Below are 20296 nucleotides of genomic sequence, written 5' to 3'. Positions count from 1 at the left end.
AATTAGTGCAACAAACACACGAGGACCTCGTCGGACTCAGGGATGTTGCCTTGAATGTTGCCTCTGCTCTTGTTAAGAGCCCGATGTGTATTAGCTTCTAGGAACGGCAAGTGGGTTTGTTCCCTCTTAGCTTATATTTCGCCTTGTAAAGCGCAAGACGAATGGCTGATGAGCATAGCATATGACATTTACTGTAAATTAACTAATTAGAGTATAAATTATTAAGTGGCGCTGTCATTTCACAGAAGAATATAATCTGATGGAGGCAAATAAGAATAGCATAGCATGACTAGAGTTCACAACATTAAAGTCCAATTTAGTGTATAAATGTTAGAAATAATACTTTGTTGTTGACAGTCACATTTTCCCGGTCTGGAAACATTCCACTTCAAGCGGGTATCCACAGTAAAGTTACCCTTCTCCCATGGGAACTGGGTATCCGACAAACTTCGTCCACTTTTCGAATTCAGAATCATAATTTAATAAGAGTTCAAACTGGCGCTGGGGGAGGAGCAGTGATGCTGATTCTCCTCGGTGACTGCTTAATTAGCCGTGGGTGGCTGTTTTTCCAGTTGGCCAGAGCACTTTAATCGAGCGCAGAATGTGGATGGGTGGCAAAGTGAAAATTAAAGCGATATCTTCATTACAAAACTTCAAGGAATTTCTAAGATATTGCTTATTGAGATTAATAGAAATATGGAGTGCCATTTTTAAAATTTATTTATAGGTATATTTTCTCCTATATATTTATTTTACAGCATTATAAATTAGGTCAAAAATTTGTAAAATCCTTAATTAGTTACTATTACAGGATTACAGGATAAATTCTAATCGTTTGGGGGTGGTGAAACGATACATTCTTTGTTCTGAGGAATCCCAGCTGATTTCTTTTTTTTTCTTCTTCCACTTCTCTTGTTTTTATTCTCGTTTTGTTGATTAAAATTTGTATCATTTTTAAAATTGTTGTTCTCGCCATTCACTTGAATAACTTTTAGGCCTGGATGTGGCTGCAGAATCTTACGATTTAACTGTTTTGCTCTTTGATTCTGGACAGTCGAACTTTCACTGGTATTTTGACGAATTTGATTATGTGTGTTTTTCGAATTCACCTCATGCGTATTTTTCTGCTGAATATTGTAGCTTTGTTGTTGAGCTATCTGTGAGTTCGAACTACTCTGTTGATTGGAATCCTGATTAGGCTGTTGAGAATTCAAATTCTGCTGAATGGGCTCCTGTGTAACCTGTTGGTTCTTGTTTTCATCCGTTTTCGGTATTCGTCTCGGGATCGCTCCGTTTTCTTGACCGTTTTGCACAGTTCTCTCTCCAGCAAAAGTTTTTTTTGTATAATGAGGTGGGGCGTTTATGGGTGGAGGTGGTCGGAAACCTTTGTTTCCCGGGGTCCTAGTGCAGACCTTTCTTTGAGAAGGTGAAAAGTAATGACCATTCCCAAAAGCCCTAGGTCCGTGATACATAGGTAGAAGCGGCCTATGGTTCAACTGATTGAGTTGAGGCGGAGTCATCGCTTGGATATGTTTTGGCGGAGTGTTTCGGAACGACATTTTACTTATTCCATCTATTATGTGCTTCTGTTCATGCTCCTTTTTTCGACTATGCCAGTGGTAAAACAGGTGGGCCTTTAAGTCCAAAAGCGATTCCGGGGCAAACTTGCATTGGTTACAAATCAGAGGCTGCGATAGCAGCTCATCTACTAGCGATTTTGGCAGTCGTGAAAAACAGTTTTCCATCTCCAGATGAACGCACAGTTCTAAAAGATAACAGATTCCAAAACGTACAAAAATCTTATAAAAAATTGGTTTTTATAAATTAAATGGGATATGCGCCCACAAGTCTTTTTGTTTTCGTAGTTTTCTTACTTTCGTAGGGAACAAATAGTTCGGTGTTGTGCGCGTTCCAATGTTTCTTGGTCTTCATACACGGTGATACGAAGTCCTTGGAGATGACATGCAAGTGGAGCCTTTGCAAGCTAGGTTCGGCATGAAATCCCACCTGGAAGTCCTCCCAAGTAACTCCTCGTAATTTGACAGCCTTCTGCGCCAGATGATAAAGCTCCCTCAAAAGCGGCAGATGGGTCCGGTTAAGCTAAAAGATATAAGTTATTTTTTAGCTCTTGCGTAGTTTTTGCTGGCATTAACTTACATGAAAAATACTAGGAATATCTTCCCTTGGAAGGACCAGATAGTGGTGCTTTGCCTTGGGAAACTTGTCTGGCATGACTACACCGAATTCCGACGAAGTAATCAGATAGTCGGTCCTCGACATGTCTCTAATTAATCCGTACTGCCAAGACATGTCGAATTCTGGTCATCCGCTTAGCTTAAGTTAAAGTAAGTCATTTTACAATGTGTACTGAAAACAATAACTCGAACAGCTGGCAGCTAGGTGTTGGAAAACGGAAGAACACGTCTTAAGGTGGAACTCTGATCCGATATTTTCCCTTTCGATAGTTCTTCTGAGCAATTAAATCAAATGAAAATAAAGGAATACTTTCTACATTAATTTATTTTTATTTTTTATTTTATTTTTTTTTACTCCTTTTAATCCATTTAAATCAGCTCCCGAATATATACATAGTTAGTTAAATAAGATATCAGATTTTTGGCGTTTCAATACGAATTTATTTTAACAGACATATGCAAGGATTACAAAAATAGTTTTATAGTTTGGCAATGTATATATGTACTTATGTATAAATTGATTCAGTTTTTTTTAATGTTTCACATTTACTAGGAAAGAGTTAGCTTTTAAATCCAATAGTTCCTATCTAATTAGAGATTAGTGGTGTGGTATTACGCCCGAAGTCATGATTCCCTTCAAAAAATCAATTTGGGATCGTTTTTTCCGAATCTAGAGTCTTTCTGGTAGTTTGCCAACTGCTGTTTGGTAGTGGGAATTGTATCAATAGGATGATAAATGATCCTAAGCTTGGTTGGAATTAATTGAAGGTGCGGCATTATTAGCACCTTGATTCTGATGATTGCCCGCGTATTGCTGCCGATTTTTCTGTTGATACGGCTTCTTTCGATTTTGTGGGTTATTAGGTGTTTGGCTTTTAACTTGATTGGGATTCTTGTTTTGATTTGGATGCTGGGTAGTCTGTTGATTATCAGATTGTTGCTTGGCATGAAAGGCATTCGGGCGGTTTTGGGGCTTAGATTTCTGATTTGGATGCTGAGAATCGGAGGCATGTGTTGGATTCCATTTTGGTCTAACTCCCTGTTGCTGACCTGGCGGTCCAGCTTGACCACCTGTCGGTGCACATTTTTGAAATTGCTGAGGGCCAGGCTGCGCCATTCGATTAGGTTGACGCGGCGCGTTGGATCCCGGAAAACGGAATCGGTTCTGATGTTGATTAGGCTGAAAGCGCGGACCACTCCAAGGAGCCCTTGAACCTTGAAGTGGCATAGGTCCACGAGGCCCAAAGCCAGGGTGTCTATAATTGAAGTTATTGGGTTGACGCGGATTCAGAGATTGTATATTAAGAGACGGAGTGTTCCGGAATGGATTGTTGGGATTGTTCTGATTCATCATGTTGACTGGAGGTCCGTACACGTACTTGACGTAACCACCTTGGGCCTGCTGCTTGCCCTGCTGTTGTTGTGGCGTTAAGAGGCTTCTTGGAATTTGATTGGGATTCCGGGCAATATCAGCCACTGGCTGAGCTTGATCTGGCTTTTCAGGAAGCGGCTCCGGTTTAGCCACCTCATCCAGCCTAGTCTCATTTATCATTTCCATTATTTTATCCATTTTTTTCTTCTGCTCACGCTCGCCTTCCTTACGCATCCAGTGCTGATACAGGTGAGCCTTTAGGTCCAGCAGCAGATCGGTAACAAAATCGCACTGGTTGCAAAGTAATGGCTTCTGATCCTGCAACTCTTTGTGCCTCTCTTCCGGAATGGGTTCAATGGATCCCTGCACACTGAGCATCATGTGCACCATTTGAAAAGGCATAAATAGCTCTGTATTAAAACTATTCCAGTGCCTTGGATGCTTCATGGCCATGGAATAAAAGTCGTCAGAAATAACATGTAGATTTAGACGATTCCAGAAGGTGTTGACTTTGAAACCTATGCGAAAGTTACGCGACTCCAGGTGCTCCTGCTTCTCGATTATTTGATTCGCTAGATCCATCATGTGATCCAGCAAGGGCAGCTGCTCTTCGGTTAACTGATTATAGGGAAGGAGAATGAATAGTTAATTCAAGTTTCTGACACAACCTACCTTAGTTATATCCCTGAACTCATCCTTGGCCACCACCCGAAAGTGGTATTGCGATTTGGGAAAATCTACTTTAATGACCACCGCCCGATCACTCTCGATGAGAAAGTTTCTCTTATCACTTAGCTTGCGCTTCAGCTCATCTCGGACATATTTCAATTTATCCACCTCCATTTTAATAGATTCGATTTGTATTTTGTATTCGTTGAAATCCCCGAAATCAAATTAATATAAGTTGTGCCTGCCTGAATTCAGCCCAGCTGACTTCTCGGCTCTGTTATGGGGAGGAACTGGTTCCCTAGTTCTCACTGGTAGTTCGCTTGCGAATGGATTTTGGATCTTGGAGGTGCCCCACCAGATGCTCCTTGAGTGTTGGCAAATTTTTCGGCACAAACTCGCACTGATTACAAATAAGTGGCTTGGCCAGCAGCTCGTCTTTCAGTGATTTCGAAAGTCTCGAAATGCTATTCTCCTTCTCCAGTTGGGCATACAGTTCTAAAAAAATAATGTATGTGTATGTACATGTAGATTAGCAAAAGGAAGTATAGAATGGAATACTAGGCAGAAAATGATCCAGACAATCTTCAAATTTAAGGAGTTTTGAAATTAATGAATGGATGCCAAAGTCGGTTGTCTTTAGGCAGTTTGCAAACCATATTCTTAACTGAAAAAGGCACTCTTATTGAAGAAGATGATGTTCTAAAAATGGCACCGCCTGTATATCTCTATTAACTATCTAACCAGAGTATTAGATTTCTTTTGTTTGCTCATGGTGCTCCTGTTGCCGCATAAAGCCAGCTTCAAAAGCCTTACTTGTGTAGGGCACAAAGAGCTCGGTGTTGAATGAGTTCCAATGCTTTTTGTTCTTCAAACTGGGTGATACAAAGTCCCTGGAAACGACGTGCAAATGGAGCCTTTGCATACTCGGCTCCGCGTGGAACCCCACGTTGAAGTCCTGCCAGTGCACCCCTTTCACCTCCACAACGTTCCTGGCCAGAAGATGAAGCTCCTCCAAGAGCGGCAGATGGCTGCGGTTCAACTAAATGGATCAGAGTATGTTCATAGTTATTTGGAGATTGCAAACCGTTTAAGGATAAATCTTTGCTTACGTGAAAGATGCTGGGAATATCTGCCAAGGGCAACACCAGGTAGTGATGCCTCGCCTTGGGAAACTTGTCTGCTATAACCACTGCGATTTCTGATGAAATTATCAAACTTTCTGGTTTTAAGATTTCTTTGACAAGTGCATTTGACCACGACATAACAAATGCTAGTGCCGAATTTGGTTAAAATGGCAGCAACGCGGGCTTAATAGTTTTCTACGTATTTGATACCCGAGTTAGATCTATTTTTTGACGTTTGTTTAATTAAATACTCTATTTAAAAAGGAAGTACGCAAGTTATTTAATTGTTAACTGAAAACAAAACCAAAAACTCTAACAGCTGGCTGGCAGTGCTGGAAAACCTCTAGAGCTGACGCTGCCTGCGATATTTTCCACCAGAAACAAATTATTGGTGGGCTCAGAAGCGTAGAACCAAAGACATTATAATAATTATAATTATAATAATATTCTAATGTCTTTGGTAGAACTGATTAAATACGGCAAACAAAATTAGTGCGTACGCATTTATTTTTATTTTCGCAACGTTGTCAACATGTTAACCAATGTTGTATTACAAATAAAACTTAAATCATAAAAATTATATATATACGCCCACTGTGCAAATGGCGATAGTTTCAGATGTGAGGGTCACTCGTTGGTATTTTTTTGCCGATCCCGCCGCGGTCATACTGTTGTTTACCTCTATGCATGCCGAATAAATAGCGAAATTACGTGATAATTGTGTTTGAAAGCTGACTAAAATCGCTGCTGCCATGGAAGCCAAGCCCGTGCTGGCGCCCCAGCCGCGTCCCCGAGCCATGGCGGAGCCGCTGCACATCCAGCGCTTGGAGGCGGCCCTCAACATGCGACCCTTCATGAACATGGCCAAAAGAACCTTGCGGAAGCCACTAAGTAGCAACGAGGAAACTGACGACGAGCATGTGGTCAAGAGGGAACAGGATGTACAGGACTCAGACGACTCCTCCACCGTGGGCGTGGTCCGAATGAAGCAGTCCAGTAAGCGGAAGAGTCGTCTGTTGGCCAGCAAGGAAGGTGAGTAGGTATCGGAGGCAAATTATACACCTTCTAAAGTTTACCTTAACAGAGCGACAAAGTGTGAAAGCACAACTTTATAACTTCAACGAGCTAACGAGCGATCGGGAGTGGCTTTACGATCTTCTCCTGAGCGACACGGAAAGCGATGATCCCACCATCACCGAAGATGAGTATGTGCAGCAACTGCTGAGGGAGCACGTCCGAGAACAGCGTCAGCGGAAGAACTACTACAAAAAGGCCACGGTGAGTGATGTAGATGTGTCATGTGGGTTTGTTTTGCAGTCAATGTATAATAGGTAAATAAGTTGATGGATGGTATTTCGAATTGGAATAGGGAAAAAAAAGATATGCGTTAACTGATTTAATCCCTTTCAGAACGCGCAGTATGCATACTATGGCAGCGGCTTGCTGTCCAACCACGACATCTTTGCCGAGCGTCAGCTGGCGACTGCAGGAGTACGCAAAAGGCGTCGACGCACCAAACAGGAAATACTTCTGGCCCGTTTGGCTGAGGCCCAAGCTGGACCAAAACCACCCAAACAGAGAAGAAGAGGCCGCAAGAAGCAAGACAACCTGGGATCACCAGAATCAGGTGAGGTGCCTCCGTCAGAGCTGGGTAAATATACATTTGGTGACACGCTACCCAACAACGAAGACGAAGACGAAGATGGTGGCGAGGTTGACTACAAAAGAGAACTTGCCAGCTTGGCGTTGGATTACCCAGAGGAGGAAGAAATCGAGGAGGAGGTAAATGTGGAGGGCGGCACCGAGGGCCAAGTAACAAAAATTCGGCGAAAGCGAAAGAACCCAGCGGCTTTGGCCGCTCGTCGTCGGCGCATCTGGCAGATCATGTCTAAGAAGGAATCCGGCAGACTGCAACGCATCAAGAGTAATAATCACAAGGAGATGCTGGCTAATTGTAAAAGGGTGGCTGGCATGTGCGCCAAAGTGGTGCGACAGCGTGCTATCAATTCCCAAAGGATCATGAAGGAAACTGTGTGGCGTGCCAAGCGGCTTACCAGGGAAATGCTTGCTTATTGGAAGCGGTACGAACGCGTGGAGCGGGATCAGCGGCGCAAGCAAGAGAAAGAGGCGGAGGAACAGAGAAAACAGGACGTAGAACTTATTGAGGTGAAACGCCAGCAGCGTAAGCTCAACTTCCTGATCACTCAAACTGAGCTGTATGCCCACTTCATGTCGAAGAAACTGGGCCAGGGCAGCGAAGAGGATCAGCTGCGCATTCTTAGCCAATTGGATGAGGAGACCAATGCCAGGTTGGCGGCTCAAGATGACTATGACGTGGGAGAAATGAAACTTTTGGCTCAGGAGAATGCCGAGGCAGCCATGCAAAGAGATCTTGACAAAACCAGGGCATTTGATGTCTTTGTAAAAAAGAAGGAGAAAGAGGAAGAGAAAAAAGAGCAGGAAAGTGGGGAGGATATAAAACCAGAACCCCGACCCGAGATGAAGGACCTACCGCAACCCAAAATGTTTAAGGGAACTCTCAAGGGTTACCAAATCAAGGGCATGACTTGGCTAGCAAACATCTACGATCAGGGAATCAGTGGCATCCTCGCAGATGAAATGGGTTTGGGAAAGACTGTCCAATCGATAGCTTTTCTTTGCCACATAGCCGAGCACTACGGAGTGTGGGGTCCCTTTCTAATAATCTCACCTGCATCTACTCTTCATAATTGGCAACAAGAGATGTCTAGATTTGTGCCCGACTTTAAGGTGGTACCATACTGGGGCTCACCTAGCGAACGTAAGATCCTGCGCCAGTTTTGGGACCAAAAGCATTTACACACTCGCGATGCCAGCTTTCATGTGGTAATTACTTCTTACCAGCTGGTGGTCAGCGATTACAAGTATTTCAACCGGATCAAGTGGCAGTACATGGTTTTAGATGAGGCACAGGCCATTAAAAGCGCCGCCTCGCAGCGTTGGAAGCTTTTACTGGGCTTCAGTTGTCGTAATCGATTGCTTCTCAGTGGCACTCCTATCCAGAACAGCATGGCAGAGCTATGGGCTCTGCTGCACTTTATCATGCCTACGTTGTTTGATTCCCATGATGAGTTCAACGAGTGGTTCTCCAAAGATATTGAATCACATGCAGAAAACAAAACGGGAATTGATGAGAAGCAAATTTCCAGACTTCACATGATCCTGAAACCCTTTATGTTGAGGCGGATAAAGAAGGATGTGGAGAACGAGCTGTCGGATAAAATTGAGATCATGGTCTATTGTCCGCTGACCATTCGTCAAAAGTTGCTTTACAGGGCGCTGAAGCAGAAGATCCGCATTGAGGATCTGCTTCACCTGACTAGTGGATCCACTACTACTTCATCATCTTCTTCGGCATCAAATCTGATGAATCTGGTCATGCAATTTCGCAAGGTATGTAATCATCCTGAGCTGTTTGAGAGAAGGGACGCAAAAAGTCCGTTCTTTATGCGATGTGCGGAATATACTATTCCCAGATTGGTTTACGAGGAAGGACTTATACATAGAATGCTGCCAAGTCGAAAGCACTTGCTTTATAACCGGTAAGTAGATAGGTTTTGAGGATTGTATCATATTTTAATTCGTATTCCCCGACTGGCCATCCGCAGGTTCAATATATTTAAATCGGAATACATGCAAAGGTCTCTTTTTGAGGATGTGAACGTGAATAGTTGTTTTGGATTTACCCGTCTTTGTGATTTATCTGTGGGAGATATGGTAGAAGTAACCTTGAATGGACTGATAGATTTGTAAGTAATATTATACCTGTTAATTGTAGATTCGAAGGGTATACTAAACTCGTTCAAACGTAGCGAATCCGACCCAAAAGTTTGCCACGATATGCCAACCCTTTTTATACCCTTTACTCGTAGAGTATATATATACTGATCAATAGCCGAGTCGATCTGGCCATGTCCGTCCCTCTGTCCGCCCGTATGAACGCTGAGATCTCAGGAACTACAAAAGCTAGAAAGTTGAGACTAAGCATACAAACTCCAGAGACATAGACGCAGCGCAAGTTTGTCGATTCATGTTGCCCACTCTAACGCCCACAAACCGCCCAATACTGCCACGCCCACACTTTTGAAAAACTTACGCCCACAAAACGCTGACAGCTGAGTAACGGGTATCAGATAGTCGGGGAACTCGACTATAGCGTTCTCTCTTGTTTTTTAATTGAGTAACGGGTATATGGTAGAGGAGGATCTCAAAATAGCGTGATCTTTTCTTTGATATACAATACAATTAAATATTTACAATGCCTCTATTTGAATTCCGACAGTCTTTTGCATTATCAAAGAGTTTTGGAGAAATACCCACTACTGGCCTACCGTCGATTTTGGTGGAAAAAGCAGCCGGACAGTAGATATCAACTGTTGGAGCCGATGCTGGAAAACATACTAGTTCTCGACTATATGCCACCAAACAGTGTCCTTAAGAACTTTGTATTCACAGCAATGGTAAAATCCGTAATAGGTTTTAATTTTTTAGACGAATAACTTATACAAAAATTTATTTTTAAAGACCGCCAACGAAAGCAGCATTTACGCCTTTGGCGATTACTTTACGTACAACATGCAGGAAACCATCGAACACCGTGTAATTCGGTCAAAGATTCTTAAGGAAAAAACGTTGTTGATCGAGGAGATGGAGGACGTGTCCAAGCCAAAGCTGGAAATCGAGTCTGTGGAGGTACAAACAAAGTCAAATGCCAAAAGCGATGTAAAGGTGACAACGCTGCTGCTGCTACCGGAGTTTCCGCATCGCCCACGAAAACCTAGAAAATACCTATGCGAACCGCTTTCCATGCCACGACTACTTTATGATTTGGGACAGAAAGTTCAAGCTGTGCACAGATATTTATAGTGAGTTTAAAATGACTTCTACAATTGGATCTGTTTTTTACTTTCGTTTTATATTTCCATGGTAGCTGCGAGAGTCGGTCTGCAGCGTGGGCTCAGATTCGACACAATCAGTGTGAGAACAACCAGGGCAGGGATCTCGTCTTTAGTGGATTGGCCGTGTGCAAGCCTTATAGTGGATGGTCCTCAATTGTGGTGCCCGACAAGGAAACCCTGATTACCGACGCCGGCAAGCTTTTTGTTCTGGACACCTTGCTCACTCGGCTGAAGGCGAATGGACATCGAGTACTCATATACTCGCAGATGACCAAGATGATTGACTTGCTAGAGGTATGTTAAATAAACTTCTAGCGCTTATTGTCAAGTTTAATTGTGTGATAAAATGCCTAGGAGTACATGTGGCACCGCAAACATCGCTATATGCGCCTGGATGGTTCAAGCAAGATTTCCGCTCGTCGCGATATGGTTGCCGATTTTCAAACTAGAGCAGATATCTTTGTGTTCTTGTTGTCAACGAGAGCCGGAGGTCTGGGAATTAATTTGACAGCCGCTGATACGGTGAGTTCATACATAATGCCAAATTATTTTTACCGTGCTATTTAAAAAGGTTTATCTTGTCAAAAATGTTTTTTTTGTTTTCCTTGTGAAGTATATTAGTGCCTTTTGAAAACTTTTCACTTATACGCTCTCCGAAATTTCGATTGCATTACCTAAAACCAATTCATTTCAAACAATAATTTTAAGTAGGCAAAATTTTAAGCTCATTCCAAATGCACCACACCCGTTGCTTAGAACCCATGGACAAGACGAAGAACACGAAACTTCATCAGCTTAAGTCCAGCGTTACTCCTTACAGACCAAAGCCGAGCCTAATACGTAGTAATTCCCCTAAATTAGAGAACGATAAGCGTAATGGCTTGGACTTGGAGCTGCTGAATAATCCCGAGATACCCAGCGTAAAGCGTGTACGATGGGCTCCGATGTATGGAGAAAAGATCCCGAGTACGACCTCCGTTTGCAGCTTTCCACTAAGGTCCAAACAGGCTCAGTTTGATCAGGACTTATCAGAAGAGTTAATACTGGCCAACGAGCTTCGATTGGCGGTGCATCGAGGGGGAGGTTCCATCGATCCCGAGAAGAATTTCGAGCTGAGGGCTCGACTGTCTCCCTTAAAGTTGCCATACAGTCGTGTGCAGCGAATTCTGAAAGAGTGCGAGTTGAGTGAGAGGAATCAACACACTTATAGTATACCCATGGACTATGGGCGCCAATTGGTTGCCATGGTTTGCAAGATCCGGACGGATAATCTGTCCAACCTGAAGCTGCGTTTGGCCTCTTTACTTCGGCAAAACAAAACGCGCTTCTTTAATAGACATTTGTTTAACGAAACTGGCTTGATTGAGGCCACATTGCCTAGCAAAACCCCTTTAAGTTTTGAGGAATTTAATCAAACGTTGCGAACAGATGCTCTGTGGTGCAAAGCAACCGATAGCGCCATTACCGATTTGGGAAAAGGGTCTGTTTTGTTCAAGTGTCGACCTCTGGACCTCCAAGAGGTTACGTACAAACTAAGGCAGTGCAACTATAAGATTATAAACAAGGAGGTGGGCCACTGTCCAAACAAGCCGCTCGTGGATTTAAATGATCGACAAATGGCCCGCTACCAGGAGTTTCGTACAGCGCTTCTTCAAGATGAAGATGTCGTAAAGATCTATGACAACGTGCGTGTCCAGTAGCTTAAATCAGTCCAGTAGACGAAAATCCTAAGTTATATCAAATTATCAAAGTGAACTTAAATTATATAATGTGTTTCCTACAGTTTTTCCATAATAACAAACTTACGACCTCTCTACGACTTCGTTATGATATCATTTTTTGATTTATATAGTTATTTGTAAAGTATATTCTCTTTTTCCTTTGAAAGTGTATTTTGATAACTCTATTATCACAGTTTTCGCAAGACTTAGGAGGGCGGCTTTGAGTAGGTACTCAAACGACAAATATATACAAACTGGGACAAAAATGGAAAGACTAATTAATTTTATATATAGATACTATGACTTCTAAAATCTTTGTTATACATTTTTCCTTATGCAGTTCCTTATTCTTAGTTCTCTACAGTGCAGTAATAGTTCCCCTTTCACTTGATGATTTATAGACAGCTTTAGGATAATATTTTACACGTCAGTATAGAGAGAAATTCCTTTGCCATTGTCCCGATCTCGAAGGCGGAAAAACCCTGTGTGGCTCTTGTATTCATTTGCTAAACTACTTGTTCATGCACTGCGGCAATCGAGGTTGAATCTTGAGCAAGGGGTGGTGACGGGTTGGGTTGCGGATTGGGATGGAGATGGGGATGAGCTGGGAGTGAGTGGCGGCAGACCATGATTTACTCGTGTGATCTTTATCGCCGCGCAACAATGAGATCCACCAATTCGCGTCCAGCGACCACGTAGAAGAATTCTCAACCGAAAAGGATACAATATCGAACAGAATCTTACCATGTTTCTCCCCAAGCATTTCTTGTTCGATTTTAGTGGTTCTGGCCCAGAGTTCGTGTGATTCGTGTGAACATTTTCGCCTGGTTCCTAAATCATTTTGTCACCGGATTTGATTTGTTATTTGCTCACCCTGGCCAAAAGTAATTTGGTTTCAGCTCCTGTCACTTTATAGCCAGTTTCTCAGGCTCAGTTCTTTTCCCGGATCGGTCTCCCCGTCTCACTTGCTCAGGTTTATGTTTTGTGTTGACTAATTCGATGTTGGTATTTTAGCTGGCTGATTGTTCGCCATCAGCGGATCTTTGAAGCCGGCTTCCGAGACCTTTTATAAATAATCGTGGGATGGGAAGTTTCATCGCGATGACTCAGAATTATCCTTCATGCCAATGTCGCACTTTCAGCGATATATCTGGACTTATTATTTTATATAAGAATATTTAGTGGCCACAGGCTTAAACTTATTTATAATTTTATGTGTTTATATTATTTCAGATTAGATTAAGTTGTCCAATAAGGGTAATAGTACGCTAGTCAAATAAACAATTTCGTTGAAAGTTAAAAAAAAAAAAAATGTGTTTATAAGCACATCAACAAGCTAAATAGAGGAATTTTTCAACTTCCTGCAAGGCTAAAAAATCACATAACTCAAACATCAATCAATTTCCACAAACCCTTAAACTATGGCAAGAATTTTCATTTATTTCTCGATATAGTTTCTCAAACACCATTGGAAAGAGTTTTTCCCCTTACTCGTCCCCTTCCCTTTGGGGCCTTTCAACAAGAACAAAGGTATTTCCCGTTCATGTATTTGGCGCATACCGGAATAATTTGACCAAAAACTTAAAATTTTTGGTATTCCTTCGGCCTTTCGTTTGCCCTCCTTCTCCAATATTCGACCAAGCCCGAAATGATTAGAACAATTTTAAAGAGGAAGTAAAAACTGTACCACTTACATTTTAAATGAAATGAGACCTACGATTTAATTGTATTTTATGCTATTTATAAGCAAATTGTATTGTTGAAAACAAGTTCACTTGGGACTTGTTAAATGGATCTGCCCAGGTCATTATAATGCGTGACTCGATTCGGCTTCGAACAGCAAGATTTATGACATTTTCTAAAGCAATGCAAAGTCTTTAAGTAGCCGGCTGTCCATAGATCTTGATATGCCCAGCACGTTTCTGAATTTAGTGCAATTCATTGGGTGTAGGAGTCCGCTCTTCCTCCGCAGACCATCTTTCCTTACTTTTTCGGGCCCGGCTATGTCCGTGCTAGACTGTCGGAGTGGTCACACCTCTTCGAAGATTTTGATGGATTTGTGAGCTACATAAATTTACAGTCTTTATTGCATCATATTTGGAAATCTGCCGCTGCTGAAAGTATAATTAATTGGCTTACCTGTTTTAGAAACAGAAAGCTTTGTGTCTACGTGTTTTGCGACTGTCCTTACTAAGCGATTTCAAGTTGAGAGATCTTCATATTCTATGGACACTCTGAAAACTACTTGCTTTTTTAGAGAATAGCCCACTTAATTTATTTCTTAATTGTGCAGAGGACAAGTGGCCGCTTTAGATAAGACTCTCATCTGAACTATAGAGGCTAGTTATAAGGTTAAAACAAGAGAGTACGCTATAGTCGAGTTCCCCGACTATCTGATACCCGTTACTAAGCTAGTGGAAGTGCGAAGGAGAGTCTTCAACACTGACAGTTTTTGGCGGTTTGTGGGCGTTAGAGTGGGCGTGGCAAAAAGTTTTTGGAAAAATCCATAGAAATTTACATGACTAATATTAAGAATATACTTTATATGGTCGGAAACGCTTCCTTCTGCCTGTTACATACTTTTCAACGAATCTAGTAAACCCTCATACTCTACGAGTAACGGGTATAAATATAAGTTTTGTTATAAGTGAGTACTGATAAGTTTATGTAATTAAACAAAATTGATAAGTTTATGAACGGTCTCTTTGAAGGCGATTTGGTCTTAATGTTAGAAAAATTATACATTTTATATGTTTAATATTCGGTTTATTAGCTCCAATCACTGGTGGTTTAATAATTATAGTTTTAAAACAAAACAAAAAACTGATAAAATCTTCTAAACTAATTAAAATCATCTTTCGAGATATTAGTCCTCCAGCCATTGGCCCACTAGCTTGATTAACTTCTTCTTGGAGGCCACCAGTTCCGCACTATCGGTGGCACTGATCGATCCAGTATCGGGGCAATGGGAGGCGTAGGGAATAATGGTGGCTCCCTGGGCAACTCCAGCACCCACCTTGCTCCAACCGTCAAGAGCTCCCTGCACAAAGTAGATATTGGTGGCGTTTACGTTCAGGCCACCGAAGTCATCGTTGGTTGCGCGGACATTAGCGTGGATGCCATCCGAGTCGTATTTCGATCCAAAGACGCCCTCACAGGTGTCCTCATAGAGAGAGGCCGGAAAAGTAGATCCAAAAGGTTGGCTTCTGCTGCCGGAAGACTGGAACCATCCGAACTCGCTGCAGGTCTGGAAAACCCAGGGCAAGTCACCTAAAAGAGTTAAAAACTTAGTTATAACAAAGTTATATTATGCTTAAAATAAAAACCACGTACTATCTTGGTAGTTATCCTTAGACCATTCGTAGTAGCCAACAGATCCCTTGAAGGTCGTGCTAAGGCAAGCTCCTGAATGCTCATTGATTTTCCAATTAATGAATTTGGACAAAGCAACAGAATCGTCATCACTGAACTCTCGCAAAATAGAGCAGTATGTGGGAATATCATAGTTCTCCGGTCTATTGGTAAATAATGAATTATTAATACATCCATTAGTTTGTTTCGTATCACCTACTTTTGGTACTGAGCAATGCCAGCAAAAATGTTCGCTATAGTGCTGAAGATCTGCCAACGGTCCTGATCGCTGTTTACATCAAAGTTGGAGCACAGGTTCAATTCCTTCGCAGCCTGAGTGCCGTTGCCAATCTCGAAAAGGTTCTCATAGTAAGAGGTGGCGTTATCGATCAGATCATAGCAATATTGTCCTCCAAGGGTAGCGTACGACTCGCCGACCACCTTCATGTAGTCCTTGAAGTTCACCTTAGCCAGGATCGGAGCAGATGAGGCCCAGCTGCCCCTGATAATTTCGGGATACAGCTTCCTGATCCAAGTGGCCATGGTGGCCGAGTAGGAGCATCCAGAGACCACAACCTTAGAGTCCTTGTACTTGTCCTCCTGCTTCAGCGTGGCAATCACGTTAATTACATCAGCCAGAGCCTGCTCCACGCTCTGGTACTTTGCCAGGTTCTCGGTGGACAGAGGACTAAAGGTGACCAGTTGTATTACTTTAGTTCAAAGGAACTTTGTAATAATGTCATTACTCACGTTATAGGGATGCTCTCGCCAAAGAAGCGATGTTCAGTGTAGAGGAGGGAGCCGTTGTGCTGCTTAGCAATGTCCTTCCAGAGTCCAGAGCTAATCCCACTGGGATCGATAGCCCACTCGCCTCCCAAGTAGATGAAGATGGGAGAGCCATCCACAAAGTACTTGTTATTAATATAGATTCGCTGCGAAGTAAAAGAACTTTGGTAAAGCTGACTGTACTTCATTTCAAGCTTATCCTTACATCCTGCCAGGTGGCGTTGTTGCTATCATCAAAGTTGTCCAGTTTCTGGGTAATCCAGCGCTCCTCCACCTTGGCCCTGGTCTTCATTGGTTCAACTGGTGGACCTCGATGCAGTTCTCTCAAGGATTTGACGAAGGCAGTGGCCTCCGGTTTCTGTCCACCTAGACTAGCTGCTGCAGTCAGAGGTGCAAGTAGGGCGAGTACTACTAGTGTATACTTCATATTACTGGATAGTTCACAAGTTTGCGAATGATTTTCCTCCATCGATGGACGACTATTTATTGGGAAATATTCGCTACTGACAGTCCCATTAACCTTAGATAGGGCCTTTGGGCTCTGAATTGCAAAGTAAACAAAAATCCGAAAATTTATAACACTGATAAAGTTGAGGGTTCTTTGTTTGTATCATGTCTTGCATCACGTTAAATGAGCTAGGTTCATTAGAATGTCTTGTGTCTTGTCTTAGAAAAAAAAACAGGTGGAAGTAGTAAATTAGGTTTATAATTTAATGGATACTATTTGACAATTTTCCTTGCTGAATTTTACTGAATACGAATCTTTATATCTTGGAACAGTTCTTTCTTGGAAGTTACTTTTGATTTTAAAAATTTAATGAGACTCCAATTAATAAGATAAGTCATATAAATATATAATCGGTTATGCAGCAGTCAGTCGACTAATAGTTAATTACGTGATATGAAATAATATTTCTAACTACTTAATAGTAACTAACTTTCTTAATAGTTTAAAAATGTAATTTTTTGTTAAATAGTTTACTTTTACACGTGCCTGCAATCTTCCACTCTTGTCAATCTAATCCTATATAAGCAAATGTGGCAATTTATTGGCCATTTTTGTGTTACCAAATATTTACTTATTTAGGTGCCTTGGTCAATAAGCTAAGGTCTTACCATGATGTAAGAAAAGGGTATCAGTTTCATTCTCTTTCATTTTTATGTAAGTGCAAGTTACGTTATATTTGCCTTATCAAAAAAGTAAACTATTAGTAAAGCTTAGAAAGGAATAACGTTAGAAATAAGTACATTAATATAAATAAAATAATATTAGCTACTAATATACTTTTTTTTTATAACGTTCATTTATAAAATAAAAATCTGTACGGGTGGACAATAGTAATATAATGATGCGTATATATGTATACATTTATATTTATCAATATATATAATGTATACATAAAAAATAATTAATCTTTCAGGTCCTCAAATTGAAAATAAATAATGTTATAATTTTTTTTACCAAAATATCTACACAGTATATTAAGAATGTTTAAGGATCAGCGCTAAATTTTAATTTTATTCGTGTTCTATGTTTTCTCATTTGACGTAGCTTTGATAGCAAAAGCTTCGGCGTAATACAAAAATAAATTTGTGACTTTAGTTTGGCAAATGTTTTGATATTTTTTCAGTTTTGTATTTGTCTTGTAAATTTCTATCAATTTGCCAAAAAACTTTATGCAACGCCCACTCTAACGCCCATAAACCGCCAAAAACTGTCAGTGTTGAAGACTCTCCTTCGCACTTCCACTAACTGAGTAAAGGGTATCATATAGTCGGGGAACTCGACTATAGCGTTCTCTCTAGTTTTCACTATAATTTTTTGTAAATAGCTTTTAATTATCCAAATATAAAACGTTTAAAAAGAAGTCTAAATTAGTGCCTGAAATAAAATCGATTATAATGACTTGGTTTTCATACAATATTTTACACTATTTTCTCATGGTTTATTTAGAGCGAAAATAAATTTTGAAGAATTTAAAAAAAGTTTTCGCCACTTTTTCAAAACTTGTGGTCATAAACAACTTTTTAAGACTTATAGCCAGTTTCAAGACTTTTTTTCTGAAAGATAAAACTCTTAAGGCTTTTTCATTACTTGTAGTGAATATTAAATCCGAAAATCTAGGCCAACCACTGTCGAACCAATCCAACAAGCTTCTCTTTAGAGGCCCGCATCTCTTCGGGGTCTGTGGACTTGATCGATCCAAAGTCGGCGCAATGCGATGCGTTGGCGATGAGCGTGGCTCCCTGCTCCACTCCATGACCCATCGGGTTCCAGGGATCAAGGGCACCGTGGGTCATGTACACATTCTCTACGCCGGGCTCCATGCCGCCGAAGTATTCGTTAGTATTGGCTGCATTAATGTTAATCTGTTCATTTCCGTATTGCGAACTGAAGACATCTCCGCAGAGATTGGTGTAAAGGGTGGCAGGGAACTTGGAGCCAAAGGGTTGATTCCTGGAGCCAGAGCTCTGGTACCAGCCATACTCATTGCAGGTCTGATAATACCAAGGACGACCTGTAGATTTGGAAAGTATTCAAGAGAATTTTAATTGAGCAATATCGAATTTGTCACTTACTAGCGCCGAAGTTGTCTACTCCCCAGAGATAGTACTCAACACTGCCTTCGTACCTGGCATCAATGCAGGTGCCCATCCCCCACGCCCAGTACACATAGTTTGCAATGGCCGTGGCATCATCATTGAAACTCAGGAGGTAGTCACAGTTGTACGAAATATCGTTGCCGCTGAAATATTATTTCAAATTTTTGATTTTTGAAGCCATATTCTAGCAACACACAACGCTACCTTTGGTATTGGGCGACTCCAGCGAAAATATTCGAGATACTTGAGAACAGGGTCCACAAGTCCAGATCGTTTTGATCATCGAAACTGTTGCACAGGCGCAGCATGGCCTTAGCTTCAGCTCCGCGTTTATTAGCGAACATGGATTCCAGCTCAGCGATGCCGTTCTCAATCCTATCGTAGCACTTCTGGCCGCCCAACTGAAGAAAGGCCTGGCCCACCACCTCCTTGTATTCGGTGAAGTCAACCTTGGCCAAAAGGGGGGCACTGGAGGCCCAGCCACCGACAATCAATTCTGGATAGAGACGCTTAAACCAAACCACCATGGTTGCCGAGTAGGAACCACCAGCCAGAATCACCTTGGAGTTGGCCAGCTGGGGGTTCTCCGCCTTGAAGGTCTCAATAAAAACGGCCACATCGGCCAAGGCCTGCTTAACATCCAAGTACTTGAGATTATCTGTTGACATGGTTCTAAAAAAGTATGAATTACTAAGAGGTAAGCAAGAACGAACTGATTACTCACGATGTGGGTACACTTTGACCATAGTAACGATGTTCAGTGTAGACGAGAACACCCTTGTGTTCTTCGGCCATATCATACCAGAGACCGGCGCTGACCATGCTGTTCTCGATCTCCCATTCGCCACCCAGGTAAATGAAAATGGGACTTCCCTCGGTTTGAAACTCATCGTTGACCAAATAACGCTTGAAAGTGGAAAATGGAACGTGTTTTACCTCTTGATCTTATCATTTTGTAACTCAGACGCATGTGACGAACTTATAAATAGTATTACTGAGCAATCAATTTTATCCGGCATACGAGTATACATACCATCGGATAGGTTTGCGTGTTGCTCGCGTCAAAGTTATCCAGTTTCTGGGTGATCCATTTCTCCTGGACATTGACGCGCTTGGTCATCACCTGGAGAGGTGGACCACGGTTCAAGTTCTTCAGAGTTTTGACCAAAAGGGGCACATCTTTGATCTTTGGAATGTCCAAGGAGTGAACTAGTCCTATGGTCACGACCACAATAAGGCAGACCAAACGCAGAGCAGTCATTTTCACAAATGAACCAACTATCAGGTCCGATTATGGTTTTTAAGCTCACAGAGGCGACTTCTAAAGTAATTTGCGACCACGATAAGGATTGTAAATTAATTAGTTGATAAGTGACCAGCGACATGATATGATAGCTTCCACAGTTGCGATTAGATGTTCGTATTCGCCGTTCATCATAAATCGTTTGGAACTGTGTTGGATTAGTCGGGAATTTCAATTTATTGTCGACCAATCAAAATCACAGCCGTGACATTATTACCTAATCTATGTGATTTG

General features: G+C 41.7%; 6 protein-coding genes across 9 annotated transcripts in view; 2 read left to right on the top strand and 4 right to left on the bottom strand.

Moving 5' to 3' along the window:
* Nucleotides 1-697: 697 nt before the first annotated feature.
* Nucleotides 698-2401, bottom strand: LOC120453659 (aprataxin-like protein). Of its 2 annotated transcripts, none has more exons than XM_039638452.2 (3): nucleotides 2158-2398; nucleotides 1875-2100; nucleotides 698-1765 (listed from the first exon to the last, which is right to left on the bottom strand). In XM_039638452.2, the coding sequence occupies exons 1-3, from the start codon at nucleotides 2308-2310 to the stop codon at nucleotides 828-830; spliced, it is 1317 nt and encodes a 438-aa protein (XP_039494386.1). In that variant the 5' UTR covers nucleotides 2311-2398; the 3' UTR covers nucleotides 698-827. The 2 variants fall into 2 exon arrangements, with proteins under 2 accessions (XP_039494386.1, XP_039494387.1); XM_039638453.2 differs by having other exon boundaries at nucleotides 1568-1799; nucleotides 2158-2401.
* A 212-nt stretch (nucleotides 2402-2613) lies between these two features.
* On the bottom strand, nucleotides 2614-5675 carry LOC120452856 (aprataxin-like protein). Its single transcript, XM_039637297.1, is given in 6 exon segments — nucleotides 2614-4185; nucleotides 4240-4477; nucleotides 4510-4547; nucleotides 4550-4731; nucleotides 5050-5275; nucleotides 5346-5675. Coding segments are annotated over 6 exon segments (2085 nt in total). The 5' UTR covers nucleotides 5499-5675; the 3' UTR covers nucleotides 2614-2937.
* Nucleotides 5676-6006: 331 nt separating this feature from the next.
* LOC120454330 (chromatin-remodeling ATPase INO80) overlaps nucleotides 6007-20296 on the top strand; it is a 35959-nt gene continuing 21669 nt past the window's right edge. The window contains exons 1-8 of one of the 2 annotated variants that reach the window (XM_039639538.2): nucleotides 6007-6392; nucleotides 6445-6638; nucleotides 6771-8941; nucleotides 9008-9148; nucleotides 9682-9859; nucleotides 9924-10264; nucleotides 10330-10591; nucleotides 10652-10819. In XM_039639538.2, the coding sequence (XP_039495472.1) occupies nucleotides 6113-6392; nucleotides 6445-6638; nucleotides 6771-8941; nucleotides 9008-9148; nucleotides 9682-9859; nucleotides 9924-10264; nucleotides 10330-10591; nucleotides 10652-10819 (3735 nt within the window). In that variant the 5' untranslated portion in view covers nucleotides 6007-6112. Of the gene's footprint in view, nucleotides 6393-6444; nucleotides 6639-6770; nucleotides 8942-9007; nucleotides 9149-9681; nucleotides 9869-9923; nucleotides 10265-10329; nucleotides 10592-10651; nucleotides 10820-20296 lie in introns of both variants that reach the window. The other variant, XM_039639537.1, reaches the window with a different exon arrangement.
* On the top strand, nucleotides 10906-12117 carry LOC120454334. 2 transcript variants are annotated; one of them, XM_039639543.2, is made up of 2 exons: nucleotides 10964-11096; nucleotides 11159-12117. In XM_039639543.2, exon 2 carries the CDS (start codon nucleotides 11242-11244, stop codon nucleotides 11995-11997), a length of 756 nt encoding a protein of 251 aa, XP_039495477.1. In that variant the 5' UTR covers nucleotides 10964-11096; nucleotides 11159-11241; the 3' UTR covers nucleotides 11998-12117. The 2 variants fall into 2 exon arrangements, with proteins under 2 accessions (XP_039495476.1, XP_039495477.1); XM_039639542.2 differs by having other exon boundaries at nucleotides 10906-12117.
* Nucleotides 14768-16608, bottom strand: LOC120454331 (putative serine protease K12H4.7). Its single transcript, XM_039639539.2, has 5 exons — nucleotides 16361-16608; nucleotides 16120-16301; nucleotides 15590-16057; nucleotides 15352-15533; nucleotides 14768-15288 (listed from the first exon to the last, which is right to left on the bottom strand). Exons 1-5 carry the CDS (start codon nucleotides 16580-16582, stop codon nucleotides 14885-14887), a joined length of 1458 nt encoding a protein of 485 aa, XP_039495473.1. The 5' UTR covers nucleotides 16583-16608; the 3' UTR covers nucleotides 14768-14884.
* LOC120454335 (putative serine protease K12H4.7) lies at nucleotides 18063-20044 on the bottom strand. The gene is made up of 5 exons (XM_039639545.2): nucleotides 19793-20044; nucleotides 19484-19665; nucleotides 18964-19431; nucleotides 18736-18902; nucleotides 18063-18674 (listed from the first exon to the last, which is right to left on the bottom strand). Exons 1-5 carry the CDS (start codon nucleotides 20018-20020, stop codon nucleotides 18277-18279), a joined length of 1443 nt encoding a protein of 480 aa, XP_039495479.1. The 5' UTR covers nucleotides 20021-20044; the 3' UTR covers nucleotides 18063-18276.

This window comes from Drosophila santomea, chromosome 3R (genome assembly GCF_016746245.2).
Source record: "Drosophila santomea strain STO CAGO 1482 chromosome 3R, Prin_Dsan_1.1, whole genome shotgun sequence".
Classification (NCBI taxonomy): Eukaryota; Metazoa; Arthropoda; class Insecta; order Diptera; family Drosophilidae; genus Drosophila; species Drosophila santomea.
The sequence above is the reverse complement of the archived record's forward strand: the minus strand, read 5'-3'. Positions and strand labels throughout refer to the sequence as shown.

Bases quoted from the DNA above. Each gene is read 5' to 3' on its own strand.
- LOC120454331 (XM_039639539.2), bottom strand. From the start codon at position 16,582: ATGAAGTATACACTAGTAGTACTCGCCCTACTTGCACCTCTGACTGCA. The intron at 16,302-16,360 runs GTAAGGATAAGC...TTTACTTCGCAG, and splicing joins ACAACGCCACCTGGCAGGAT to CGAATCTATATTAATAACAA. The intron at 15,289-15,351 runs GTACGTGGTTTT...TAACTCTTTTAG, and splicing joins TAAGGATAACTACCAAGATA to GTGACTTGCCCTGGGTTTTC.
- LOC120454334 (XM_039639542.2), top strand. From the start codon at position 11,032: ATGCACCACACCCGTTGCTTAGAACCCATGGACAAGACGAAGAACACG.
- LOC120454335 (XM_039639545.2), bottom strand. From the start codon at position 20,020: ATGACTGCTCTGCGTTTGGTCTGCCTTATTGTGGTCGTGACCATAGGA. The intron at 19,666-19,792 runs GTATGTATACTC...TCCACTTTCAAG, and splicing joins ACACGCAAACCTATCCGATG to CGTTATTTGGTCAACGATGA. The intron at 18,903-18,963 runs GTAGCGTTGTGT...ATAATATTTCAG, and splicing joins GGAGTCGCCCAATACCAAAG to CGGCAACGATATTTCGTACA.
- LOC120453659 (XM_039638452.2), bottom strand. From the start codon at position 2,310: ATGTCTTGGCAGTACGGATTAATTAGAGACATGTCGAGGACCGACTAT. The intron at 2,101-2,157 runs GTAAGTTAATGC...TATATCTTTTAG, and splicing joins ATATTCCTAGTATTTTTCAT to CTTAACCGGACCCATCTGCC. The intron at 1,766-1,874 runs GTAAGAAAACTA...GTTATCTTTTAG, and splicing joins ACTATTTGTTCCCTACGAAA to AACTGTGCGTTCATCTGGAG.